Source organism: Eutrigla gurnardus (assembly GCF_963514095.1).
Source record: "Eutrigla gurnardus genome assembly, chromosome: 23".
Taxonomy (NCBI): Eukaryota; Metazoa; Chordata; class Actinopteri; order Perciformes; family Triglidae; genus Eutrigla; species Eutrigla gurnardus.
Genome location: NC_139934.1, coordinates 12,445,569 through 12,473,276, shown reverse-complemented (window position 1 = coordinate 12,473,276; position 27,708 = coordinate 12,445,569). Strand labels below are relative to the sequence as shown.

At 44.8% G+C, this 27,708-nt stretch overlaps 2 protein-coding genes across 2 annotated transcripts in view; one reads left to right on the top strand and one right to left on the bottom strand.

Annotated features, from left to right (window-relative positions):
- focad (focadhesin) overlaps positions 1 to 23,363 on the top strand; it is a 27,102-nt gene extending 3,739 nt beyond the window's left edge. Inside the window, exons 3-44 of the mRNA XM_084003147.1 lie at positions 50 to 124; positions 364 to 518; positions 1,770 to 1,868; positions 6,192 to 6,293; positions 6,552 to 6,777; positions 7,330 to 7,539; positions 7,623 to 7,710; positions 7,987 to 8,180; positions 8,558 to 8,818; positions 10,700 to 10,804; positions 11,043 to 11,144; positions 11,573 to 11,700; positions 12,037 to 12,163; positions 12,278 to 12,412; positions 12,846 to 12,896; positions 13,192 to 13,275; positions 13,692 to 13,824; positions 13,915 to 14,103; positions 14,201 to 14,322; positions 14,406 to 14,498; positions 14,609 to 14,697; positions 15,031 to 15,072; positions 15,152 to 15,260; positions 15,438 to 15,554; positions 15,641 to 15,879; positions 15,960 to 16,049; positions 16,355 to 16,502; positions 17,210 to 17,329; positions 17,911 to 18,033; positions 18,282 to 18,359; positions 18,516 to 18,587; positions 18,714 to 18,816; positions 18,976 to 19,056; positions 19,178 to 19,306; positions 19,518 to 19,633; positions 19,885 to 20,145; positions 20,240 to 20,329; positions 20,470 to 20,647; positions 21,094 to 21,191; positions 21,761 to 22,012; positions 22,117 to 22,192; positions 23,031 to 23,363. Of these exons, the coding sequence (XP_083859273.1) occupies positions 50 to 124; positions 364 to 518; positions 1,770 to 1,868; positions 6,192 to 6,293; positions 6,552 to 6,777; positions 7,330 to 7,539; positions 7,623 to 7,710; positions 7,987 to 8,180; positions 8,558 to 8,818; positions 10,700 to 10,804; positions 11,043 to 11,144; positions 11,573 to 11,700; positions 12,037 to 12,163; positions 12,278 to 12,412; positions 12,846 to 12,896; positions 13,192 to 13,275; positions 13,692 to 13,824; positions 13,915 to 14,103; positions 14,201 to 14,322; positions 14,406 to 14,498; positions 14,609 to 14,697; positions 15,031 to 15,072; positions 15,152 to 15,260; positions 15,438 to 15,554; positions 15,641 to 15,879; positions 15,960 to 16,049; positions 16,355 to 16,502; positions 17,210 to 17,329; positions 17,911 to 18,033; positions 18,282 to 18,359; positions 18,516 to 18,587; positions 18,714 to 18,816; positions 18,976 to 19,056; positions 19,178 to 19,306; positions 19,518 to 19,633; positions 19,885 to 20,145; positions 20,240 to 20,329; positions 20,470 to 20,647; positions 21,094 to 21,191; positions 21,761 to 22,012; positions 22,117 to 22,192; positions 23,031 to 23,104 (5,364 nt within the window). The 3' untranslated portion in view covers positions 23,105 to 23,363. The remainder of the gene's footprint in view (positions 1 to 49; positions 125 to 363; positions 519 to 1,769; positions 1,869 to 6,191; positions 6,294 to 6,551; positions 6,778 to 7,329; positions 7,540 to 7,622; positions 7,711 to 7,986; positions 8,181 to 8,557; positions 8,819 to 10,699; positions 10,805 to 11,042; positions 11,145 to 11,572; positions 11,701 to 12,036; positions 12,164 to 12,277; positions 12,413 to 12,845; positions 12,897 to 13,191; positions 13,276 to 13,691; positions 13,825 to 13,914; positions 14,104 to 14,200; positions 14,323 to 14,405; positions 14,499 to 14,608; positions 14,698 to 15,030; positions 15,073 to 15,151; positions 15,261 to 15,437; positions 15,555 to 15,640; positions 15,880 to 15,959; positions 16,050 to 16,354; positions 16,503 to 17,209; positions 17,330 to 17,910; positions 18,034 to 18,281; positions 18,360 to 18,515; positions 18,588 to 18,713; positions 18,817 to 18,975; positions 19,057 to 19,177; positions 19,307 to 19,517; positions 19,634 to 19,884; positions 20,146 to 20,239; positions 20,330 to 20,469; positions 20,648 to 21,093; positions 21,192 to 21,760; positions 22,013 to 22,116; positions 22,193 to 23,030) is intronic.
- On the bottom strand, positions 23,250 to 27,708 carry hacd4 (3-hydroxyacyl-CoA dehydratase 4). The gene is made up of 7 exons (XM_084003150.1): positions 27,494 to 27,708; positions 26,294 to 26,400; positions 25,373 to 25,500; positions 25,174 to 25,283; positions 24,790 to 24,896; positions 24,090 to 24,221; positions 23,250 to 23,461 (listed from the first exon to the last, which is right to left on the bottom strand). Coding segments are annotated over exons 1-7 (669 nt in total). The 5' UTR covers positions 27,496 to 27,708; the 3' UTR covers positions 23,250 to 23,378.

The following is a 27,708-nucleotide window of genomic DNA, read 5'->3' as shown; positions in this document are numbered from 1 at the left end:
CTTACTTAAACTAAAAAATGTACGAGAAGGTCTGCTGTTTGTTTTCCAGACGGTGAGAAGTCTGGTTGCTGCTGTTCTAAAGGAGAAAGATCCCAATGGGCAAATCACACAGTCCTCCACCCAGGTGAGTTAGTATACAAGTATACAAGTCAGTAAACACGTGTTTCTATGTGTTCATGTGGGAACCAGCCCTTTGAACACTCAATGAATAGGAAGGACGATTTTGATTGGATTGATTGGATTTAATTGATCCAGTCAAAGCCAGCATTACGTCCCGCCTGTCGATCCTGTTTCACTGTGAAGTCTGGAAATGCAGTTCCAGCTGCACTTTTCGGCTCAAGATGTGGGTTCTCTGTGCGTCAGGGTCCGGCGTTGGAGGCCCTGTGGCAGCAGTGCTGCAGCGACTGTGCCCCAGTGCGTTCAGCCTGCTGCGATGCCGTGGTGCTGCTGGTGGATCAGGGCCACGCAGACCTGCACCATGTCCTCAACAGGGTCCTCAACCTCCTGCCCTCTGCCAGGTACAGAACACAAACTCACACCTGGTGTCGGCGACAGCATTGGTCAAAACATCTTTGGTGCTTTTTGTTTTTAAAGGAGAATTCCATTTGAATCCACGTTGGGTGTTATTTTTGGAGATGACCAATGATAAAAACGTTATACTCACCAACTTCTGAGGCAATGAAGTTGGAAAGTTTGTTTCCTAATATGAGTAGAAACACGAGCAGCCAATTAGGTATGAATCGGAATCATCTTTTAAGATGAACCTCAAGAAAAAGAAAACTTACTCGACGCTTTGAAGACCTCAGAACTCACATTTATCATTCACGCAAAGAATTTGCTCATATGCTGAGTATTATAAGTATTATAAAGGTCTCACTCAACCCTGTGGGAAACCCTGCCACCAGTCCTCTTTGAACACAGGTGTATTGACGAGGGAGGCCATCTGAATTATTTGCTCTCTCCGGGGCCCCAGAGCAAACACACGGCCCCTGAAGTGAACGCTGGCAGAGCTCGGTCCGTGGTTTAGTGGAGCATCCAGAGTACAGAGTAACCCCGCACCTGTATGCAGAAGCATAATTCAGCTTCTAGTAACAGGAAACGGTCACACTGTCCTTGTCCCCTCTGCTGACGTGAATCCATTAAATCCTCTCATGTCCCGACCATCATAGAGGATCAAGTAGAACTGCAAAGTGACCTTTTCTATTCAATATAATATGACTCATCTTATATGGATTATGGTGAGTCAGCATTTTAAATTACCTTTTTACCAACGGTTGGTAGGACAATAAAAAAAAATACTTTGCTATAATTCTTTTACATGACAAAATAATGGATATATTTCTGCATTTATCAATATAATAAGAAATAAGAAGAAAGTATTAATTATAAAGCACCTTTTTTATAATGGGTATAAAAAAAAACACAATATCCAAACATAAAGCGAATATAAAAAAATCTGCAAGAGACAAATGTTTTCCTCAGGAGTTGGTGGAGAAAGAAAACAGAGATAATAGTTAATATTGGACAAATATAGTAATAATAATAAAAATAATAACACTTTTGATGGAACATCGTTTACAGAGTGCTTGATGAGAATAAAACATAATAAAAAAATAAAAACCATAAAACAGAAAAAAACAATTAAAAGATGTGTTTCGTGACACAAAAAAAATACACTGGGTAGAACAAGGTGACACAAAGGATTAAAGATGGTCTTCTGAACTCTCAAAGAAAGCAAATAAGCTCGTTCACTTTTCCTAACTGAACAGAAACGTCCAGGGGCTGATGAAGGTGATCGGACGGCTGCTGCAGATGCAGGCGGACCAGAGAGACAAGGAAACGCCCTTCACCTGTCCTTACTCCATCAGGTCAGTTCCTCATATACACAGCACTCAGCTTGCACTGTGTAAAAAAATGAATATCCATTTCCTGCATCATTGATTGTGACTTGTGTTGTATAATCTAATCATAATACACACGTATTTGGGAAAGGGCTGTTGGAACTTAAACTTCGGGAATCGAATATAATTAGAATATTTAAAAAATCACTACTATTCAAGTGAAAGTAGAGCTGACCGTGAGACGAGGAGGGTGTAGCCATGGCAACCGGGACGCAGCGTCCCCAGGAGAGCGGCAATATGGTTGTTTTACTTTCATAATTATTATGTATCTAGAAAGCTGTCAGCTGTTGGTAACTCAACATATTTATTGGTAATGTTTTTGGAACGCCTCCTAGTGGACAGGAAGTAAAACGACCACGTTGCCAATAATGGCATTGGCAACGTGCGTAGTGAAGTTAATATTAATAATAGCCTGAATTTGAGTATTATAGAGGAAAATTGACAGCTGTAATTTGTGATGACATTAAAAGTGTAATTTGGATTCTACCTCGTCCTGTCCAATGTAATATAGTGTTTGGATTTATTGAACATTGTCGGGGTGGTATGAGATGCTGCAACGGTCCCAAGACCAGACTCGAACCCGGACGCTGTGGCTCCGTAGCCGCTTGGCTACCAAGGCATTCCAAGAGTCGGACACTGTTTAAGTAGAACTCTGGTTGAACTACTTTTCACTTTTTGATGTATCGGGGGAAATCCTGCACTTACAAACATATTACCATGGTTACCAAATCGATCCATTATCTGTAACCTCTTGTTCAGGGGCGTGAGGGGAGCCGATCCCAGCTGACGCTGGGGGAAGGCAGGAGACACTGGGACAGGTTGCCAGACTATCAGGACTGACACGCCATTCACGCTCACATTCACCCCTACGGGCAATTTAGAGTCTCCGGTTGACATCACATTTGTCTTCGGACTGTGGGTTCGAACCCTGGAACCTGTGATGCAACAGTCTGAACCACTACACCACTGTGGTGCCCTTTTTTTTACCAAATGATCTTGTATAATGCAGGCTATAGCTTTTAAAATAAAGATCTAAATCAGCGTCAGCCTCCAGACAAAGTGTTAACCTGCGTTCAACCGAAGCCTTTTCCAATGTGAGGTCAATATTACTCAGACTACAAAGTCCTGTTGATGTGATGCAGAATGTGTTTTTAGAGATTATGTTCATGTCTCAGTGTCACACTGTCATGGCTAACTGGGACACTTGAATAGAACAGACCCAGAATGATGTTATCATTAATCTCGGTTCACAGATATCTCCATATGAACAGGATCCGGACTAGATTTTGTTGTTGGAAGCGTTCTGGTTTTATGTTTTTAGTCCAAGTAGAATAAACCGATCACATTTGAGTTGGCTTTGCTTGTATGCAGGTTGTATGTGGAGAGAAAGCGAGGTGGAACATATTGGTCAAAATGCAATGTTGGGAGCCTGTCGGACTGTCCAGAGTGGGAGGGGCCTGTGACGTTAACGAGTCTCGTTAACCTGCTTTGTGGCTGTGACTTTTTTGTTTTGTTTTGATCTATTCAACCAGTTTGTTGTTTATATATCTAGCCTCTTCATTTTCATAGCGAAATATTTATTGTTAAAAAACAAATTCAGTTTTCTCCCAATATCGTGCAACCATTTAGTTTGTCAAGTATCTTAACGGGTGGAAGTGAAGGTCAAACTAAGAGGTTGCTCTGATAATGCTGATGATACAGTTAGTATTGAGGGTAGGGTTTGTTCTCTGTGGTACAGGTCAGTTTAACTGTTGACTATAGTGTCGGGCTGTGCTCCTCCTCCTCCTCCTCCTCTACCTCCTCCAGTCTTAGATCTGCACCTCTGCCAAGACCCTGGGGCCTCCTTAATCAGTTACAGCGGGTGATAAAAAAGACTGTGCTGCTTTTGTCTTTTTTTTCTCCCTTTTCCTTCATGTTTCCCTTCCTCCCTCCCACTCACGTTCCTCTCTCTACCTCTACACCTCCTCCTTTTTTCTACTCCCGCTTAACCTCTCTTTTATCCACATCTCCATCCCCTTTTTTTTTCTTCCTCTCCTCCAGTCGTCTCCTCCGTCCCATTGTCCCTTTTCTTTCTCAGTCTGTCTTCATCGCTGTCTGCGTCTGTCTGGCAGCCTCAACCTCCCCGGTGGGAAGATGAATGTGTGGAGGGCAGCGGGGTGGCGCCGTCGGCCTGGCAGTCGGGCCCTCCATTGGTCGCTGGGCCTGGCACTGCTGAGTAACTGTAAATGCTGCAGGATTAATGGAGGATGCACACTGGTGCCCATTGTTGACCGTCTGCTCGCTGCGGCCCCGGTGCAATCTGCCACTGAGACTGAGCCACTTCAGCCCCCAGCAGGATCGGCACTCTGTCTGCCACAACACCACGTTTCTCACGTGGCGTTTGTCTGGCTGTGGTGATGTCTGTCCTGACTGTCTCCTGCAGGCTTCCCCACATACGCACTGTATCTGGCCAGGTGTGGGGAAAATACAATCGCACATTTGTGTTGTAATCTGTATTACAAAACGACATCACGATACTGCGATTCTGCGTTACACGATATATTGCAAGAATGTGTGTATCAATAACGTATCACAGCAGGGAGTGATGGATGGACGTCACGGTATTATTGGTTGAATATTCTTGGTATGAATGCACCATGTTTTGTTTTCCAAGAAGAAAAAAAATGGATTTTGATAAACAAACACAAAGAAAGCACTTTTTTTTTACATTATTGACTGGGGGCGTGATTTCAAAGAGTTTAAAGGGCATTTTTAATTCCAGAAATTAAAGACCGCTGCTAGAGATGTGTTATGATTATTGGCGTTTGCCTGCTGCGGTGCTTTCACGTTGTAAATGAGGTCCGTCTCCCAACGCCAGACTCGGTGTAACCCCAGGAAGCTCAACTTTACCACAGACGGGTGTCACCTGGCCCATTTGTCTGCCAGCACTCTGATTCGCCGGTGAACTTGGAGTTGAACTAAGAGGACGGTCTCTTCAGGACTTCCTGCCTCTTCCTTTGTGCGACAGCTGAAAAGTAGGGGAGGCTGATGGATGGGAAGCGTATCGAAGCTGAGGTTTTGGGAACCTGAGGCGGGGGCACGGAGATGGTCAGACAGATAACACTATGAGGAGAGGGGGAGGAGGAGGAGGGAGGGGGTCTGAGCCCCCTGAGTAGTCCACGTCTGGGCCACGCTATCGTCTGTCACATGCACAGACATGCTCATTGAACTTCCTTCCTACACTTAGATAGGTGATGGATGGAAGGTATTGGTTAAGTGCACCTTACACCAGCCCCCGTTGCTGTGTTAACCTCTGGCCCGTCTGTGGCCGGGAAGCCTTCACAATACACACGGGCTTCACCTTGGATTTGACCCCGCCGTTTTGTCTGGACTTAATGGGTTTTGCAAATTCAAGAGTAATGGAGGCTGTTTGTTTGTCTGTACTCGCGGGACGGGACAGACCGAGGACAGGAAAACTCTGCGGGCTAACAGTCGGTTCCTAACAGAGTGAAATGACCTGGAAGCATCTGAGTGGCAGCCATGATAAGAGCTTCACTGCTTCATCTCTGATCTCACTGGACCATGAGTTAAAGGAGGTCGTGCTGCTGAAAGTGGTAAAAAATGACATTTGGATGTCATTTTTTGACTGCAGCCTAGGTTTTTAAATGTCTATTTTACTGTAAATATTAAGCAATCATGATGATATAATGTGAACATGAGAGATGGGGAAAGAATGTATACGTAGTGAGACAAATATTTCTGATCCCGTTTCAATAAAACATGATGTTTGTCAATTTAAAAGTCACAAAATCCCGATGAGGTCGGTCTTTAGAATGATGTTCCCGACATGTATTGGATGGATTAAGATGGATTCCGATTCATGTTCCCCTGAGGGATGAATTTCCATTACTTTGGTTCATCTAGCAGAGCGTTTTCCAGCTTTGAGTTGCACTTTATTGGATGTGATGATTTTTCCAGCTCCTATGAAGAGCAGGTCGATTTATTTTCTTTAAATATTAGGACTTAATTTTCATAATATTACGTTATTCAACAAAATATTACATTTATTCTCAACACAGAGATGTCAAGGTTTTTTTAATTAATTAAATGTATTAATTTTAACAGTTAACTTCCCCACAAAATAATAAAAACAAAGATTTTTAGGGGAGCAAATTAGCCTACATTGTAATTGATTAAAGGACCTGGATGATGGATGGGGGGGCGCTGGCCCAAAGAGAACCACTGCTCTAGTAGCATCTGGGTCACATCTGCTCTCTGTGATGTGAACACGGCCTCTGCTCTGTGTTGCAGGACCAGCCCTCACCCATACATCACGGCGCTGGAGAACCGGGCGGACTGCTGGCCGTCCCTGCTGCTGGAGATTGATGACTTCATTGGGCAGGCTGCTGACAGGTTAGCATGGCTGCCACAGAGGCCTTGAACCCTCCACCCAATCACGGCCTCCGTCACCGCATGCATTTGGAAGCCATCTGTAGCGAGTTCCCCCCCATCCCAAATAACTCATCAACCGCTGTCAGCTGTTATTACACTGATAACTAATAAACGGACACGCGTGGCACATACAGGCTCGTCCCAAGGCTTGAATCTGCAGAAGTTTCACGACCTCAGAAGGCAGATTGGAATCCATTTCTCCGGATTGTGTTTTTGCAGAAAGGAACCGGCCCACATCACCATGCTGGCCCCGTTCCTGCGGTACCTGTACTGTGAACCTCAGAGGCAGCCCCAGCACGCCGTGCTGCGCCACAGACTCCTCACCAGGCTGCTGCCCCGACACGCAGGAGCTGGATCGCTGCTCCGGAACCAGGACCAGGATCAGACCTCCCCGGTGTCCGACAGCCTGCTGCTCTGCCTCTGTCAGCTGGTGCCACACATGCAGGTGACACACCGATTCAAGAGTTCCTTACACCAATAACTGCCTCAAATTAATTAATGAAGTGCTTTTAAAAGAAGGAATAACAAATGGCAGTTAAACGTACGTTCGCGCTTCTCTTTTTTTCAGGATCTTTGCATTAACTCATAATTCCCTCACGAATATCTCCGTCAAACAACTGTATTTTATGATTCAAGTGTCTTCATTTTACAAGATTACTTTGAACACATCATGACAGCTTTTATTATTTACCCTGACCAATAAGAGTATAATAATAAGAGACGAGCCGGGCACTGTCATTATTCTGAGCAGCATGATGGGGATTAATAAGAATATAAGATGATTAGATTTGTGCCGAATGTGTTTAAGGGTGTTCCTCCATGGCTCATTTTGGACTTGCAATTATAAAAAAAGCTTTATGTCTTCTTGGATGCTGAAGAACTTCCACACAAAGGACATGGTGTGTGTGTTTGTGTGACTCCTAGAGGATGCATAACGCTTCCTACTTCCTACTTAATCATTGAGACGTGTTGGTGTTGTCCCCTGCTGTCCTCTCAGGTGGACAGTGTGGAGGCGGTGCTGGAGCTGTGTGGGTTCATAGAAGCTCTCCTCCAGGGTCTCGTCCCGGCCTCCGAGGAGCGCTGGGGGACCGAGAGAGCCGGGCTGCTCCTGCAGCTGCTTTGTGCCTGCCAGCGCTGCCTCGAGTTAAACGGAGACTGCAGGGCTCTCCTCGACGTGTTGCAGCAGCTGCTGCCTTCCTGTCGACAGGTGACGGTAGCGCTCATGCTCCAGTAAAACCTTGGATTCTTATTGCGTGAGCTGTGCCTGACCTCCAGTGTTTGCATCTGCAGGAGCTGCCGCTGGACGAGCTGCTGATGGGCGTGGCCATGCTCCTGCTGGAGGTCCCTGCAGCTCAGCAGAGCAGCCTGCTCAGTCTGGGTAAAGAACATCTTCAGTCTGTTATTGGCTAAGGGTGATACCTTCAGGACTCCACACACAGGCTTAAAGGGATAGTTCGGGTTGTTTGATGTTCTCACTTTTATAGTCAGTGTTAGGGATGGGGCCATATAGGATTTTCTCTCCTTTGACTGTAAACTTGCTAACTAAATATATAATATCTAAATATAATTGTATCTGGATGACTGGGGTTGATCACAGACAGCTTGTCCATATGGGTTCTTTAAGTTTCATGGGGTTTTGTTCTCATCCACACAGCTCTGAGTTTAGTCCCTGAGGAGGCTGAGCTGTCTCCCTGGTTGAGTCCGGTCCTGGTCCTCCCTGTGCTGCAGCTGCTGTCCTGCTCCAGCCTCATGGAGCCGCTGGCCGACCGGCGGACACACCGCCTCAACCAGGACTTGGCCCACAGACTGCTCCGCCGCGTCAGCAGAGAGACGGAAAAACCCCGGCAGGTAATAATGAGTTTACCTTTCAAAGAGGAGATACGGTACACAAAATACATGGTTTGGTACGTTTTTGAGAAGGAAAAGTAATCTTTTTTTTTAGCAAAAATACTACTAATCCTCCGTCTTAAAACTCTGATTAAGACCTGTTGAAAATTCCTGAACTGGGCTTAGTTGTTCCTATGAAAAGTGACAGAAATAGCTCCTTTCTTACTTTCAAACAGCGGACTAATCATGACAGGAAGTGGGAGGACTTGTCTCAGCTGTTTGACTATCTGACGTATCTGAGGATGCATACTGATTACTGAAGGGAGCTTTTCTGCAGAAAACAGAAAGCTTGTGCGTTGAATCATAGATTTTAAGCATCGTCTCTCTCCTTCTACCAGTCCGGTCCACCATTGGCTCTTCCTCTCAGTCCCTGGTACGACGAGCTCAGCGTGGCTCTCTCCACGCTGCGCCAAGCGGCCGCCAATCCGGCGGCCGCCGCTGATTGGCTGCTGTCGGTCAGCTCGGCCCTGTCGTCCGGCCAGAGCCGGCTCTGCTCCCTCGCCCTCATCGTGACCCATCTCATGATCACGGGACAGGAAGACGTCTGCCAGCTGGCGCTGAAAGCATGCCAGGCCATCGCTGCTGCCGACCCCTGCCAGGTAGGAGATCCACGAGGCTTCTCATTACGGCAGCTTCTCCTCGGCTTGCTGGTTTCATAAAAAAGTCTCCTTTCTTTTATTTTCATTGCATTTTCACACAATAATAATAATAATAAGTAACAGTTCTCCAATAAATGGGGGTACAGTTACCAAAAAGCAAGAGAGATTAATGTTTCTTGATCTTTTCTTGGTGTTTGAAGTTTCATACTACTTTCATACTTAAAAAAAGTTTTCATGTTAAACAAAAAAAGGTTCCATTTACAGTTTGTCCCTCTATTTTTCTTGATCACTATTAGGGAGAAACCCCAGGTGAGTATTTTAAAACATTAACAGATTAATAAATCCCCACTTGATTACTTACATTAAGACATATTTTTTTGGGGCGTTCAAGTTTTTTGAAAATGTATGTTTTGAATATGGAAATATGTACTAATTTGTATACAGACACAAATAGACAAAGTAGTGAAATAAACACCTACATGTGTGTTTTGGATGTTTTCTGTCCGCTGGTCTGGAAGAAAGCATGTTATAGAAGCAAAAAAAGCCCCAAATCTCAAAACTGACAAGAAAACAACAATGTTTTTGTCCCCAACCTGCAATGAAAACATAACACATCCTGCAGGCTTTTCACATTAAAAGCTTACAATGCATTTAAGCCATTGAGCCAGTGGAAGACATTTATTGTGAAATATATGCACAGGGATGTGAATAAAAAAACCTGTGTTAAAAGAGTATGCTCTGATCAATGAAGTTGTAAAATGTGTGAAGTTGATCCTTGAATTCACTCTTTCATTTACAATATGTTCCACGTCTTTCACTAATAAAGTGTCATCCGCTTTAACTTTAAAATCCATTCTTCAAAATGTCTAGTTAAAAACCCCTCTGCATTCCTTCAGTTGTATAAAGTGACAGACTTCCCTCTGACCCCGGGCTGTAAATGGAGTCACCGGCTCCAGAGGCTGATGTGAAATGTCACATTGTGTTATGGGCTCCTCGTTACCGGGGCTCGTTAGATGCCTCTCAGTATCCCCCCGCTGCTCTAATTGCTCCCAGAGTGGCACTAGAGCCGGCCGTTTGATGCGTTCGCTCGTACGTTATCGGCATATTTGAATGCGTTGGACTTCCCTGCTCAGTGTCGCGTCACGTCACATCTGCCTGCTTGTAGTCTTTGTTCCACGAGATGAGGGCAAAGACAAAACTAAACACCGTGTGCAGCCGCAGAGGGAAAAAATGATTTTTCCATCATTAGTGATTCTGATTTATTGACGGTTCAGGGTCAACGCCGGGCCTTTCAGGGTCTCTTCTTGAGGTAGAAAACTCCATTTCCTTCTACCCGCCCATCCCTCTTCCTCTCAAGCAGGTGAAGCGGTTGCTATGCAACGGCCAAGGTGCCGGGCAGCAGTAAGTGCTTTATGTTAATTAGAGGCTGCTACACTGCAGAGCTGTTGACTCCGTGCGTCCAAGGACTGTGACTGCTTCCTGTTTTTGACCTCAGCACTGAAGGGAGTGATTGACTGTTAACCCTGCGTCGTCCTTCATTCCTCCTTCTCACTGTGGATGGAAATGTGGCCACATTGTAACCAGTCGCAAATATGATTTGTTTTTTAATAAGCTTATGGGGCCTCATTCCCCGATATCTCTACATCAGATTCATACCTGTGTTTTTATAATGATGCATCCCAATGTCCTCGTTCATTGAAGGCGTGTGCTAGCGGATCCTAATAAGCAGGTCAACGTCCTGACAATCCCCATAAAAGTCACATCCCTTTTGAAATAGAGTCCAAGTCGAGTCCCCTTCTCTGCCCTGAGACGCGTTAGGGATTATGAGCCCTTGTTCCACTTGGTCGTGTCCTTCATCCAAACCTCCATGTGTATCTGCAGGTCCCGTCCCTGATCCCTGTTCTGTTGTTCAAACTGGGCAAGGAAAAGAATCCAGGTCTGGCCCACGCTGTGCTGAACTGCCTGCCAGACCTCGGGACTCATAAGGTACTGAGCACCTCTGCTGCTTTGCAATAAATATGTTATGACATGAGGTAAAAGAACCACTGCAAGTTGCATTATTTCTAATCTTCATCTTCAAGGATTTCTCTAATTAGCATAATTAATATTCTGGAAATTAAAAAAAGGTTGGTGTCTGCTTACCGGATCTGTGATAATGTGCAGGATGCTCATTTCACTCGACCTTAGCCGTTAACATTAAATGCCGTGTGCTTTAATGTCCCAGCTGTGTGTCCCCGCGGTGCTGCAGACGCTCCACATGCTGGCCGGCGCCCCCAAGCTGAGAGCGGTGACGATGCGCCTCATGACGGCTCTGTGGAAGAAACAGGTCCGTGACAACAAACGATCATCATCACTGTTTCAGGATAATTAATCTAAACAAGAACAAGAGAATAGACAGAAATAACTTAGATATTAACAAACAGTTATAACATATAAGCTGGTTTACTTATGCTGACACTGGTCAATCAAGCTTCATTTCTGCAAAGAAAAGACAGTGTTTTTGACCACTAGGTGGAGCCAAAACACTTCTCAGGAGGTGTTCAAACTAGTTTTACTTCTTAAATTTCAGGTGAATGTAGTTTATAACTGATAAAAAGCTGATTATCCATGTAGACTAGGATGTGTGTAAAACCCCAACAGGTCCTTCCTGTCGGCTGCTACCCTACATGTTGCCTGTAGGAGGTGCCGCCCCCCTGCCTGTACTGCATTCTTTTACGCCTCTGCCTGACATCTGACTTTGTTCTTTCCTGTCAGGATCGGATCTACCCGGAGCTGCAGCGTCTGCTGGGCCAGCAGGACAGCACAGTGGTGGTGGGGAGGGATGCCCAGTGGGAGCAAATCCTCTCCAGAGCCGCCTGCCTCAGGGACATCTGCAGAGAGAGGTCAGACCTCCACACACGGGATGTGTTCTTGTTGAGAAATGAAAGTATTGAGTGAATACAATGAGCACTGACAAAGAACTGAGTAAAGAGAGCTTTTGCTTTGGTCATTAATTTCACATTTGGTTCAAACAAAGCAGAGTTTTTACAAGACTGTTGTACATCTTGTATCTTATGTGTGTGTGTGTGTGTGTGTGTGTGTGTGTGTGTGTGTGTGTGTGTGTGTGTGTGTGTGTGTGTGTGTGTGTGTGTGTGTGTGTGTGTGTGTGTGTGTGTGTGTGTGTGTGTGTGTGTGTGTGTGTGTGTGTGTGTGTGTGTGTGTGATTGTGTGTGTGTCAGGCCTTACCAGCATGGAAGTGACATGTTGGCTGCCATTACACTCACTCTGAACCAGTGCACCAGACCAGACATGGCAACCCCTTCTGCTCTCGCCCTGCAAGGACTACAGGAGCTGTGCCGGGCCGAGGTCTCTCTCTCTCTCTCACACACACACACACACACACACACACACACACACACACAACGTTTGCTGCAAGTCCAGTAGACGTAGCCACTGAGTTCTCTGAGGCGTGTTTTGCAGGTGGTGGACATCGTCTCGACTTGGAGAAGTCTGGGACCGAAGCTGAGCTGTGACTCTCGTCCTCTGATGGTCAAAGTCATCGCTGAACTTCTGGCTCTGGTTCCACAGCTGACTGTCAAGTCAGACGAGTACGAGGTATCTGATCTCAAGCTTCCGTTTCTGTTAGAGCTTTTCTGTCAGTCTGTGTGCTCGTCCAAAAGGTGGTATGGCCGAAATAATGCTCCCATGTGTAGAACATTTCTAACTTTGGCTCCCCCTCGTGGTGGGAACGAAAAAGACACGGACTAATCAACAATTTGTGCCATCAAAACAAATACAGAATCTACACATTGTGGCTTAAAAAGAATTATTTTAGATTAATCTTACTGTTACAGATGTTTTTGTTAACTTTAGACAGAGCCAGGCTAGCTGTTTTCATTGAGTTACAGTCTTTATGCTAAGCTATGCTAACCCTGTTCTGACTCCAGCTCACACACAGACATGAGACTGATATTGAGCTGCAGCCACAGTTTTATTTATAAAATAAAATGTTACTCTTCTGTTCTTTAAACATTCTTTGTCTTCCCAGAAACTGAAGGAGGAAGTGGTCAGTTTTCTCTGGAATTATGCCGTGAGCAAGGTCTGTTTACTGTGTGTGTGTGTGTGTGTGTGTGTGTGTGTGTGTGTGTGTGTGTGTGTGTGTGTGTGTGTGTGTGTGTGTGTGTGTGTGTGTGTGTGTGTGAATTAAAGAAAACAAACATTATTTAAAACGGTCAATTATTCAGCTTTACAGAATCAATATTTACGGCCCCAAAAGTCAGATAGTCATCTGTGTAAAAACAGCCTCTCCATCTCGTACAGTGTGTTTATATTTCAAATGTTGACTCATCCATGTTAAGGAGTTAAAGGGACCGTATGTGTGTTTGCTGTCACAGGATCCAGAGGTGGCCAGCTGTGGCTACAGGGCGTTGGCAGGTTTTCCTGAGGGGGTCCACACAATAAATGTCCTTCCTGAAGCAGTAAGAGTCGACCGTGTCACCTTGAAAAGTGTCTCTCCACACACAACTTCATAGGAGAGGATTTTCCTCCCAAGAATGGAATGGTGCCATGGGTGCCAAAAGCTTGTGTGCAATGCATTCTGGTACATAGAGGCACTGCTGCACGGCTCCTAAAGCAGCAGAACACAGCTTTCTGGGTCAGGAGAGACTAAGACACGCCACTTCCTGTGTCTCCCACGGGACCTCCTTTTGGAAAAAAAATATGTGTGATTTGAGTTAAATAATTTATTGATCCTAAATTTACCATGAATTAAACATATTTGCAAACAGTGAAGAAATACAATCACATTTTGGTCCATTTATAGATTAGGATTTGATCAGATGGTCAGTTTACATAGAACTGTGGTATTGTTAATCTGGTTCTGCTGTATCTGTAGGCCAGACCAGCTACAAAGGTCCCTGAAAATGAGGAAGAGGATGAGGAGGAGGAGGAAGAAGAGAAGGATCTCTCCGTCCCAGGTCCATCGTATGTGAAGCTGATGGCGCTCACCCCCGTATCTGTTCTCCCAGGTACATGACAGTGACGTCAGGCTTCAGAACGGTGAATCAGACTCATGTGTTTTTGAACACAGACTCTCATTTCCACTTGTTTGTTCTCAGCCTTCGAGCTCTTCCTGAGTTCACTGGTGAAGCAGGAGATGAGCCAGATGCCGCGGGGGGTTTACTTCTCTGCCCTGAGGGGGGGGAGCCTGCGTTCGGACCAGGGCAAAACGGTGGCAGGGATCCCCGCCTTCATGCTGAAAATGTATGAGAAGAACAAGCAGCCTGGGCTGAAGCCTGGACTCGCAGGTGAGCGAATCCTGCAACCTCACAAAACATCATGAGTTCATTATGACTATAATAAGAGCTGGCATGTTAGACATGAATGTAAACTTGTGTGCTGCAGCCGGCCTGCTGCTCTGTTACGAGCTGCCCATGCAGACGGACCGCGAAGGCAGACCGATCGATCGCTTCCTCATCAGCCGGAGCCGCAGCTACCAGCAGACCTTGGCAGCCCTCATTCACGAAGTACGTCTGAATCCACTCTCCTCTCTTTGGCTTCAACTATTTCAAACGGCCCCCTCCATTAACTGTCACCTGTTGTTCTGAAGGTGAACATCCAGCCGTCCGAATGGCACCGCGCTCTCCTCCTGCCTCAGGCCTGGCGAGGCTTCATGAGCCGAGCTTTCCACGCCGTCCTCCAGGTTTGTAGAGAGGAAACGTTGTTCATGCGCCGTTAGGCAGAGCATGACGGAGTAAATCCTCAGCTGTACGTCCGTCTCTGAGTGAGACTGAATGAATGGGATGTCTTCAGGGGCGACGTGCTGATTTGGAGCTGCAGCAGAAACAAGGCAAAGAGGATCCCCAGGAGCTCCAGTACAAACAGCACTGTGCCTGGCTGTGGTGAGATAACTTACTGACACACACACGCTAATACAGTAAACACCTCCAGTCTTTCAAATATAGATACTGTATTTATTTATGATGGAAATTTAAAAACTGAAGAACACTGATTCATTATTAAAGGTACATTTCACTACTTCATTTGGACAGTTGATCTGAAGGCTGCTTCAGACACATTTTCACCCTGATGAAAGATCAACAGATTGCACTAAGAATTCGGGGACTTAAAAGAGTAAAAGAGCAAACATCGGCCAGCGATGAGAGCGCAGAGAGTGTGTTTGTTTATACGGCATTGCATTAGCAGCACCGTCTTCCTCCTCTCGTCCCTCTCAGGGCCAGAGATCAGCTGGCAGACGCCATCAAAGCTGCTACAAAGTGAGTCCACTGCTGCACGACAGTTTATTTTCGCAGCGTGAGTGTTGATACTGACGAGTGTATTTGTTGTGGTCTTCAGAGACAGTCCTGTGGTTCAGGGAAACTCCATCCTGGCTCTGAGCGGCCTGGCCGCTGTCCTGGCTAAATACGAGAGCAACCTGCCTGCTGACGGCGACGGCAACCTCCAGGTAACATACAAAAAAATTATATATATATATATATATTATGAATATAATTTATATTATGATGTTATTATATCATTTTCATCACACTTAGGGAAGAAAATGAAAGGATATGTCTGGTAATATTCTATATTTTGACTGTACGCGTAGTAAACAAACATGCCCTCTGACCCCTCGCTGTAGGCGGGACCAGAGTTTGTTCCCACAGCCAGCTGGTTGGCGATGGTTGTCAACACGCTGCTCAGCATCAGCAGCAGCAGCTACAAGGCCAGAGGACAGGTCTTCCCCTGGTTCCTACATGTAAGTGTCATCTGGGGTCCCAACGGTCACTCTAAATATATCGACAGTCTGCAGAGCCAATCAAACCACTCTGCTTCCCCTCGCAGCGCTCCTACTCCGGCGAGAACACGGCGAGTGCCATAGCTCGCTCCTGTGCCAGCCTGGCGTTGTCCCTGCTGGTCCCGGTGCTGGTGGTGTGGCAGAGGGACGGTCTGGTCCAGGTCGTGTCAGCGCTGCAGGCCGGCCTGCCGGGCTCACCCACCGCCGACGACTCCCAGGCCGTCCAGTTCCACTCGGGCCTGGCGCTCGGCATGGTGCTGTCCAGTCTGCAGCAGCAGCGCCTCAGGTAGCGTCTGTAGTAACGATTCAGAACTGCTGAAAACCCGTCGGTTGTTGTTGAGCTGATCGTCTCTCCCTGTTGTCCAGCGAGGTCTCCGTTCAGAAGGACAGCGATCTCCTCCTCAGCTCGCTGGATGCTCTGGAAAGCTGCTCCTTCAACACCGACCTGGAATACAAGTCAGTGCAGAGAGCTTAGACAGGATGTGAAGGAATAACCAGTATGCTCACTGTGTTCATGAGTAACTTTCCAACTAACAAATATGTGTTTAAATTTAATAGAACACTTTTAAACAGTGTTCTTTTTATTCCATGTGATGTCATCTTATTATTTTTATTTCCTGCTTTGTGTCTGAATGTATTGAAGCTTCATTCCCACCTTGATTGTAGTCGGTTTTTCATCTTTGTATACATGATTCCCTCTTTTGTATTCTACACTATCCTTGTTACATTGATGCCAGCTCCTCCTCTGTGCTCCCCCTCAGTACTGGCTGTGTGTTAGGTCTGGGTCTGGTGCTCGCGGCGCTCTGCAGCAGTGGACAGACGGACCAACATGTCCACGTCACCCAGACACTAGACAAGCTACTGTCCAAGCTGCAGGACAGCAGTGGGCAGGGACGCATGCTGCAGGAGGTACACTCCAGTCCTACTAGGATACGGTTTCCACAGAAGAAATATTCCTGTCCTGTCTCGCTGACTGTCCTTTGTTTCTTTATTCCTCAAATGACAAGTCGAAACATGTCCAAAATTACAACATTTATTTAACACACAGTAACCTAAATGCCTCAGATATCCTCACCATACTTGTATTTACTTTATAGGTTGAAGGTCTGTAACTTGATACTGTTCTCTGTGTAAAGTTGCCACATTTTGTAAATATTTCCTTCAGAGAGAATGACATTTTCTGTAGTTCCAAGCGTTTCATAACATCCCTCATTAGATTTGAATGTGTCGGTGCAGGTCTCTGTTTCCAATCGAGGGAGATCAGTCTGCGTGCCGGCAGGCTGACAAACGATACCTTGTTATGTTTGTTATGTTTGTTATGTTACGCTGCTTTCTCAAATGTTGGAGAATCGCCATCAAAGGCGTTCACATCAGGGAAAGTAGTAGGAGAAGTGTTGTGAATCTACCCCTCTGTCATCTTTTTACTTTGGTCAAGAGCCTAAATAACGTTATTTACAGTAAAGCAGAGCTTTTATTTCATCAACACTTTGATGAAGGTGTTTTATAAAGGTTCTACAGCCTTCAATGGGGACGTAGACGTAAATGGTATCGACTCAAAGCGTGAACCTTTTGTTAGAGAATGATTTGTAATAGTGGAACGTATGTTCCGCCTGCAGGTCCTGGCGTACTCCGTGGCGTGCGTGGGCGTCTCGGCCTTCAGCGGAGGCCTCATCGACGCCGCCAAGGCCGAGGAGGTCATGAACACTCTGCGCACCCTGACGGAGGAGAGCCAGCAGGTGAGCAGGAGAGACTCCCGTCACTGATGTTGTTTCAGGTGTTTATGACATCAAGCTATCTGAAACGTCCTGACACCGAAATGGCGAGGCGTTCCCAGACCAGAAGAGACATATAATCCTTCCAGCATTAACCAGACCAAGAGACACTTGAACTCTTGCTTGGGGCAGTAAGTCTTTCTATACCAGGTGGGACTGACATGATTCAGAGGTGCCCTTTTCCAATATTACTTCACACAGTTTGTGCTGAAGGTCACGGTCTGAATATCTATATATATAAGCTATATCTGTTCTTATCCTCATCCTGCTCACTACTGAGCAAAGAAACACACGCTGATCATTATTAAATAATAATAATAATAATAACTTGGATTTATATAGCGCCTTTCATAGTACTCAAGGTCGATTAAAGACGCAACTAACACTCCAGAAAATACTTAAGTCAGAGTCGACTCATTCCACCACATCCAGGTAATCAAGCCTGAAGGTTAGCTTATTAGAATGTTAATTCCTTACGTTCTATCCTATCCTCCATTCTGTCGTCTCACTCTGGTTTTCTATGCTTTTGTTGCGTTGGTGTTCAGACTCCAGGCTTCTCCCTGGCTCTCGGGTTGGTGGTCCACGGTCTGTCCACGTCCGGTCACGGTAAAGCGGAGGACATCCATCCTCGTCTGCTGGCTGCTTGGATCAAGATCTTACTGGCCGAGGTACCACGGCTACACTTCCTCTCCTGTTTACTGCTGCGTTACTGTCCTCCTGCAGCATCGGTCTACGGTGTCAGTCTGAATCACAGTGGAGGACAGTAATTAGGAAAATAATGTTTTTCTGTCTTATCCTTAAAACTAGTCAGGATTCCTGAAGTCTGAAGTTTATATTTCACCTACAAACTCACTAATTCTAATAATTCAAGCTTTCATTTTCATGATACCAACAGGAGTTGTCTTTGTGTTTTCAGGGTTGTCCCACGATGCAGCGACTGGCTGCCGTCAACGGCCTCGTGGCTTTAGTCGGGTCTGAGAGTAACTTGGTTCAGGTAAGAAATCCAGTTAGAAAGGTTTCACAGAGTGAGGCAGTGCAGAGGAAAAAAAAAATATATATATGTTTTTTTATGACATCACATCTGTGCTGTAATGAGGCCATGAATGTTTGTGTTATCACGTATCACTGAGCTTGTTGCCCCGTGTTTCAGCAAACCAGTGAGACGGAGCTGTCCTCCCAGCAGCAGAGCAGACTGAATGAGGTCATACGAGCCATCACACAGGTATGTCACACTCCTTTCACTGGTGTATTATTATGGTACCGTATTATTATGGTCTCAAGATGTCGACCCTTGCTGCATCGAACCGTCCTTTGCTCTGTATGAACATCGGCTTGTTTTCTTTTGCAGATCATAACTTTCTCAGGAGCCATGGGCCTGCAGTCCAACAGTGCTTGTTTGGTTGGACATTTGCATTTGGCTCATATGTCCACCAGTCACAGTCACACAGCAGGTAGGATGGACCCCATGTTATCAGGACCGACTGGGATTACTAGAGAGAGTCCCGCCACCTTTCGTCGTCTGACTTAATTTCAGAAAAAATATATGCAATAGTCAACGGTGAGTCACAGTGAGCAGCTTTTCTATCTGATAAGTCTTGTCGTCTCCACAGTTCCTCAGGATTACAGTTACCTCTCCGAGAAAAGTCTCATCAGAGCCATCGCTGACTTCATCTCCGAGGCGGGAAAAAAAGGTCCGTTGGCACATTTAATAAAGTTCTTTTCAACGATGTAACACAAATTTAGATCAGAAGATCCAAAATCATACAAATTGCTTGCATGTGCTAGAGTTTCACTCTCTTCCTGTGGACCCAGGTCCAGAGTTTGCCCATCCAGCGTTGGTTCGGACGGCTCTGACGCCGCTAGCATCAGTGGGAGCCAGTTTCCAGTTCCCACCCATCAACTGGAGCGCCGTCCTGTCTCCTCTAATGAGGCTCAGCTTCGGTAGGAGTTCTCACACGTGTGGAGGGGGGAGTTTAATACCAGTAGATGGCGATATTTATAACACAATATGTAGATCCCAAGTTTGGACCTGAATCAATCCCTTCTACATACCATGTTTGTTGGTTTCCAGCTGAATGAAAGTGGTTTTGGGGTTTGGTTACTCTTCAAGGCTGGCAGTCGAAGCACTAATCTCATCGTTTGTGTTTGACAGGAGAAGATGTTCAGCATCAGGTTGTGGCGCTGGCGGTGTGTCAAGCTCAGTCCTCTCAGAGCGCCTCTCTCTTTCTGGGCTCCTGGCTGTCGCCGCCCCTCGTGCACAGTCTCAGTGTGAGTTGGTGTTGAACATTATGATGTGAGCAAAATGTATGGAGGAAAGAGTCTCAATTTGCATGATCTACACTTAAAAACAGGGTTTAGGGTGTTCGAAACACAATATCAGAACTTATTATTGACACATTTAATAAACAAGTTAAGAAGATTTCAGTTATGGCCATGTGTTCGATGGCAGCTTTTGGCCTCTGCTGTAACACAGTGAGCGATGACTCGATGACTCCGGAGGGTTTCTGTGTCTCCTCCAGTTCCAGACCCGAGCCCACCTGTATGAGAGCCTGGGTTTGTGGATGAAGCACGTTGCTGAGGACAAGCTGCAGGTCCACATGGAGAGTCTGGGCCTGCAGCAGTTCCAGGAGGACCTCCGTCCCCAGCGCCTGCCCCTGTGTCGCTCCCTGCTGCAGGGCCTCGCTCAGGCCATGGCGCTCCCAAACCCCCCCAACAGCTGCTGGACCATCCTCTGCTCCACCACCGAGAAGATCTTCACCCTGCTGCCCAACCGAATCCAGGTTCAGAACACCAATCACAACCACATTTCAACATATTTTTAACCCAAGCATATCCTCCTCTGTGTTGTGCTGACGATAAACGTATTTGTTTTAGGATGATGAAGTGGATTTGTACGTGGGAATTGCCAAATGTCTGTCTGAGATGTCCGACGCAGAGATCGACCGAATAGCACGAGTCACGGAGGTACAGTAAGACAAAGAGCCAATGAGAACGATCCTCTTTTAACCGCCGAGGTCGTCATAAAGGATTGTTTTTATCTCAAAGCAACAATCAGGACCAACTGTATGTTTGTGAATGAGTGTGTTAAATGAAGCTCTGTTTAGGCTCAGATGGAGAAGACCTGCTTCGTCCTGGCCTACTTGACCTCCCAAGGAAGAGTCCCCCTCCTGGGTCTCAATGACATCATTGCCGGCGTGCTTCGTGGTTGGCCACGCTGCAGAGTCGGCTGGCTCCTCCTGCACACGTTCTATCAGTGTCGCCTGGCAACCAACCCCAACACAGGTTAAGAGCTGCTCCTGCTGCGTTCACGTCGCATACCAAAGTGGCCATGCCAATAAATACTATGCGGAAAAAACACTTTTAGAAGTAAAAACAATGGAAGTTTCAGATGCAACCACTAGGTGGCACCAATGTTAGGAATTTGGTAATTGCACATAATGGAGAGGCTATGGCCCGCCCCTTCCGGGGACAATATTTCAGAAGAACGGAGCGAGAAGAATAGTTATTCCCGTTTGAATCGTAACATAAATTACATGTTTGATATTTGTTAATTTAAAGATACTTTTTTACGTCAAGAAAGACGTCGTAGTCGTAGCATCACTTAGTCATCAATATAATTGGAATAAAAATGTATTTGTCTCTCAATGTTGACTACAACTTTTCAAAATGTAATCCACTGGAAGGACAAAGCCTCTCCAACAACACACAGTATGCTTCTTCTTCTTTAGGCGTTTCCAAGCGGATGGAGTGGCTCCTGGAGCTGATGGGACACATTCGAAACGTTGCCTATGGCACGACCGCCGTGACCTGTGGAGACAGCATACTGGTATGTGGTTTATGGTTTGTGAGCTGGAAACCTGCGGTGAGGTATTTCCATAGTAGTCGGCGTGTTGTTGTCACATGCCAGAGACGCTGTTTCAACACGTTGGTGGGAGTTAAGGGCTCCTCGGGATTAGCCGTCAGTCCAGAGCCGGTTTGAAATGCAGCTCCAGGTTTAAACGACCAGCCTCACTAAAATAGGTTTAATGTGGTTTTTACACTTCAGTTGTATTCAAAATTAAACGAAGCATCTTTTGTTAAAGGACAGTTCTGGTTTATTTGAACTTGCGTCGTAGTTTTCTTAGTTTTTACTACTCATGATAACTGATAGTGAAAGCAGAACAAACATAGTAAGAGAAATAAATAATAAATTAAAGGGTTGTGCAGTTTTTACAATCGTCTTATTCCATACAGCTGCTTCCTTATCAAAAGTTGGCACCTATATTACCCACAATGCAACTTGATAATGCGCTGTAGATGAGGAGCTAGAGAAGTGTTTCTGTTGAGCGTGCACAAAGTAATTGAAAATGTTCTAAAATATCAAACTGAACATAGATTTCCTTTATTTTTCTTTAGGCCACCGACTTCCTGTTCCAGGTCTTTGCAGCTGCTGTCGTTTCCTGGGGCGACCACTTCATGCCCCTCCTCCTCGGCATTAGGGCCCAGTGGTTCCCATGGCAACCCAGCTCTAAGCCCCAAACTCTGCAACACAGTCTGTACGGCGAGGAGTCGCTCACTGAGCGCGCCCTGCCACAGTGCCTGCTGGGTCTGTCCCACAGCCTGACTCTGCTTCTGGACAAAGAGCCCTGGAGCAGCCAGACACACAAGGTTAGGACGTCTGGGATACTGAACTTTGACTTTCAAAGATATTTACCGAGTTATGGGTTGTTGTTTTATTAAGATGACAACATTTCCGTGTGTGTGTGTCTCAGTTCATAGATTGGCTTTTCAGCATCACAGAAGGTCCTGAAACAAGTCTGTCGGCCACAACCGTCAGGGCAGCTAAAGGTAAGAAAGCAAACACCTCAGTACTAATACACAGTACTCAGTTTTAAACGGTATGTAAAGTAAATGATGTGGTATGAAATTTCACCCCCACACACTCCACAGAAATGTGTCGAGGCAACATGATTTCATTAAGTGCTGTTCCATTTCCATTCAAGCTGTTGGATGAGAAGGAGGGAAAATCACATAAAAAGCAACATTTTTGGGTTCACGACATACTGAAAAAATATATCTTTGTTGTCATTAAAAAAAAAAATGTTTTAATCTTTTGGCTGCATTTGCTGTTATCCATTCCGACCACATCTACTGCCAATTTCCTGCCAAACAGGAAGTGGTTAGAAAGTCAAGCCTGCTTCTTGCTTCACGTGGGTTTGAAAATATTTTCATGTGCATCTAAAAACCATGAGAAAAACGTCACCGCCCCACCATTCCATAGGAAAACTATGGTTTTGCTAATGCCAATCCCGCTGACTTTACCCATGACAACACCAGAAAGAACTCAGCACCATCTAGTGGACTGAAAATGCAATTGTTACCAAAAGGTTTAACTTATATTTGCAATATTTGTTTTTTATCATAAAAGATTGCTACTTGATGCCCGTGTACTAACACGATATTGACATGTACAGTATTGCAATACTATGGTGTATCGATTTTCTTTACCCATCTCAAATATACATATACACACATAAAATGATGTAAGAGACGCTGGATTATTAATAGAGTTTCAGAGAAAACAGAAGAAACACTGATTTCTCAGAAACTCATGAAACGCACATTTGATACATTCACAAGAACAAACTTTGATTTTGGCCGAAACGTGAGATTGTTGTTGTTTCAGCTGCCCTGTTGGCCCTGAGGTCCTCCGCCGAGTTCAAGAAGAAAGCCGTGTGGACCAGAGCGTACGGATGGTAGCCCAGAGCCGCCGTCACAGACTGTTACCATGGCTACGCATGCCGGACATGGGTGGAGTGATGGCTCTGAATGTGTGAGACTCGCAGCAGCGACACAGACTTTGCACTGCTTTGTGATTGGTCAAAACAAAATACGCCAATAAAAGTTCATCAAATACATGGAACATTTAATCGTGTTGACTTGACATCACAAAAGGAGTCCCTGTTATCTTTTTTAAGAAAATAAAAATAAAAGGAATTTCCTGAAAGGCTTCCTAACATTCAGTCTCCAGGTGTCATATCCTTTTCCTTTTCTTGTTCCACTTGTGCAGGTGCTGTTTTCTCTCCTTCAGCAGTTGCCAGACTGTTACAGAGGCCCCTGAAACAGACAACGCTACTGTTAGAAAGGGTGTTTGTCTCGCCATTTACGTATGGAACAAATCCAACAGCAGCAAAAACATTGTCTTGCACCTACAACAAGGTATGAACTGTAATGACACTTTATATAGGTGCAAGGATTACATTATGTGTGCCATTTACCCAGGTGAAATTAATTCATGCATAACATTTGTTTGGCGCTATAAAAGACAAGACATTTGCAAATTATTCCAACTTCATGGCGACCCTGTACAGGGATGAAACCATGGTCAGACACGCCCTCAAACACCAAATCTGGCAACAATACTATATAGAAACATAAATACAATATATAGTATTGTTAGATTTGGTGTTTGAGGGCGTGTCTGACCATGGTTTATTCTGTGTACTGGTATGATTGTACCAAACCTGGCAACCTGACTCTTAGACCATTACCTAATGTTTCCTAAGATGATAAATTAAGTGAGAAGTAGGGTCATTTTCTCATAGAGTCGCCACCGCCTGGTGGCCAGTAGAGAGAATGCAGGTTTAAGGCACTCCAGCACTGGCTTCACTTTCTGTTAAAGAGACGGTTCTCTCCAATGCGTTCCCTTGTGTTTGTTTAGTCTGACTGATGGCTAACATCTTACCAAGAGCCAGAACGGGGAGGCAGACCGGGAGGACGAAGGGGACGTGACTGTGTGTCGACGATGTTGAATTCAAGGCGCATGTGTTCGGTTCTGTCGGCTCCAAATAAGGAAGCGCCTGGTATATAGTGACACCTGAGGAAGAAATGGGACACAAACAAGATCTCACTTAGAAATTATTTAAAAAATATTCATACAAATACAAATATAACACAATTCTGTTCGTTATGTATAGTATATATGTTCTAAAAAATAATAAGACGAGTCATCTCTGATGCAACATTCACAGGAAATAATCTGCTCAAAGTCTTTTTTTTGTTGTCATTCTGTATTGTTATTGTCGTGCATTCAACATCCTATCAAATATCCATAAAATATGTCACCTAGTCAGGGTTTGTCAGTTTATCCAATGAGGGAAAATGAGTGTTGTGTGTTGCTGCTATAATAGAGCTACAGTGCTGTTTGCATGTTAAACATGAGCTTTCCTCACACTTCCTGACGTTTTATCATCGCCGCTGCTTTACCAACTCCTTTCCTGTGTGCTCCCACTACTTCCCTTATACCATACCACACATGACTCATGAAAGCAGCTCACATTGAACAGTCTGCAGCCTGAAGCACGCTATGCCACTTGGTGTGTTTTTAGGATCCTGCAGTGTCACAATTCGATGGTAAATATGAAGTAAATAAATGATTCAGTCACCCTCAGTGGCCACTGACAGGACGTATAAGGGGATCCAGAGTGTGTAGCGCGTCCACAGCATGGCGATGGAGGGCGTATCCATCACACACAGGAGCTCGTGTGGGTACCTGTCATTAAACGGCACATTATGATGCACAGTAACTCACTGATCAGATCAGAAGGGAATCATAGTGTGGCATTTTATGCACAATTTTGTTTATTAACACTGAATGAAATTACTGTCATATGAAAGAAGTGGCTTTTCGTGACAAAGAATAATCAGCAGATCTATATTTCCTCTTTAGAGCGTAATTTCCGTTATGAGGCCAGATTCTAGAGATCATTTTTACTCAGTATTCAAGTCATGGCGTTCTACAAACATGTAAAACAAATGTGTGGAAGTACCGTAGGAGGTCCAGAACATTCCACAGGAAGAACTGTGCACACACGACGGGTTTACTCTGCATCTCCTCCAGCTTGATGACCATGATCAGGAGGAAGTTCTTCTCCATCACCTGAAAATCAGACGGCACAAATACATTATCTGATTCCACGTTGAGCGTTTTGTAACATCCTCTTGCTCAGTGATGAGGGGGATACACACTTGGATGAAGCGAGGGAGGAGTCTGGCTTTCTCAATCCCGTCTGCGATATGGAAAAGCTCCAGGATGGAGACCAGCTGGCACAGACTCATCATGAAGCCAACGGAGTAGAACGTGTCTGCCAAGGCATCTGCAAAATCACAATTACAGCTCAGAAGGCTGAATATGGAAATCCTTTTTGCATCCTTTGTGATAAACCAACAGAAATACAATTGGAGTAGGACACATTCCCGTTCAGATCAAGGTAGCAAGGCAGAGTGGCGGCCATTTTTATGTGTACCATTATAGCGGGGCAGCACATTGTCATCAGTACATAGCAACTTCTAGAAATATTAGACTCTATTCAGTTGTTATCAGCGTGTTTTATCACCTGAACACTCATGATTTTTTTCCCATTTCACTTCTTTATAGTGATTTTTCCATGTTTGCAGATCTCAGCTGTTAAGGGACAAAAGGACAGGAATGTGAGAATTCCCCTTTAAATGTCTCCTTTAAATACACTTGGACTTTGTTCGGTTTATTTTATGTTACAAGTGCAACGTAAAGCAGTGGAATTAGTAAGCTAGCCCGCTAACTAGCAGGGCAACTGGCTAGTTAGCTAGCTAGCTTGCTAATTCTTTAACGCTACCCCGCCACTCCTCGCTAACAAAAACAGTCAAATGTCCACTTAAAACAGTCAAATGTCCACTTTAAACAGTCAAATGTCCACTTAAAACAGTCAAATGTCCACTTAAATTGGTCAAATGTCCACTTAAAACAGTCAAATGTCCACTTAAAACAGTCAAATGTCCACTTAAATTGGTCAAATGTCCACTTTAAACAGTCAAATGTCCACTTTAAACAGTCAAATGTCCACTTAAAGCAGTCTAATGTCCACTTTAAACAGGGTTCAAGACTGTTCTATTTCCATGGATAAACCTTACCTTTACCAAATGTGAGGAACCTGGCGATGGTATTAGCCAGGATCCAGGTGTGTCCACAGAACTGGATCAGGTTATAGGAGAAAATGTAGACAAGTCTGAAGCTGAACCTGTAAGAGAGAAATTCATTATTGAGCTTTTCACTCCGGATGTATTCCTTTGCACAGGTGTTAATGCTCATGGTTAACGTTATCAGTTATACTTTCTGCTCTGACGGAAGTTCACCTGATCTACGTAGAACTATTTAGAGTAAGTGGAATTACATGGAAACACACTCTACTGTTCTACTGTCAGTATGCATCAACTTGAGGTACTTTATTTCCTGTCTTGTTCTTGTTAGACTTTACTTCTATATCATCATCATCAGTACATCGGTTTACTTATAAAATATGTGGCTCCTTAAATTGCTTTTCACTTGAGGATACTTGAGACTCTTTAAGACTCCCATAAAACCTCCTCAGTGGACTCCAGTGGCCACTTGAGTGTCCATGAAACCTTCATTAGTACTTTAAAACCCCTTCAGAACCCACAGAGCAAGTATCATAATTAATTAATCTTCCATTTAAGTAGCAAAACACTAAAATTAAAAGTTGCATTTATTACTTTTTTGGCCACTTGGGGGCAGCAGACCAAGTTATTAACACATCTATCACCTTATAAAGTTAATGTGGCTAACATGCTAGCAAAAAGTAATAGCATAAATGTAGCTAATGATACATGAATATTGATTAGTACTTTATTTAAAGAATAAAACAATATTTTAGAGAAGTCCTCCGAGGAATTCTTCTTTTCTAAAGCCTAACATGTAACTAATATTACATGTAACTTGATTATAAAATTAATATAATTTATAAACATACAATATACCATCAGTTAAGAAAAGGCCATTAGATAACAGTGAGTGAGATTTAAAGGAAGATACTGAGTCAGCCTATGTGACGTATGCACAAACAAACATGCAGTGTTCAAAAATATGCATCAATGACTGCAGATAAAAAAAAAACAAGCCCTGTCTGTTCTATTCCTTTTAAATCTAATCTTGGATATAAAACCTGTCAGATACAGTTGAACTCTTCCAGTATTAAGCTGGTAATTCTGGTGGGATGATAGAAAATAAAGCCTGGCATATGATCAGACATTCCTCAACACGCCCTGTAAAAGCAGAACATTCCTCCCACCGCAAGAACTCTTCTGCTCACTTACATGATCTCTCTCTGAAGATTTGCTCCTTTTGTTCCAGGTACAGTCAGAGCGGCTGCTCATAATCCCAGTCTGCGTTGGAGGAGAACCATGTTGCTCTTACTTCATCCTCCCACACAACTGGGAACAGAGAAGCGGCTGCATTATCTGTGTTTTGTGGAGCTTCCTCGGGCTGATGGTTGCCGTTATTACTTCACACCGAGTAGGAAGTGGACATT

Excerpts from the sequence above, each read along its gene's own strand:
- hacd4 (XM_084003150.1), bottom strand. Across the intron at positions 25,284-25,372 it reads TCCTCCCTCGCTTCATCCAA|GTGATGGAGAAGAACTTCCT; the intron begins GTGTGTATCCCC and ends TCTGATTTTCAG. Across the intron at positions 24,222-24,789 it reads CCTGTCAGTGGCCACTGAGG|GTGTCACTATATACCAGGCG; the intron begins GTGACTGAATCA and ends TTTCTTCCTCAG.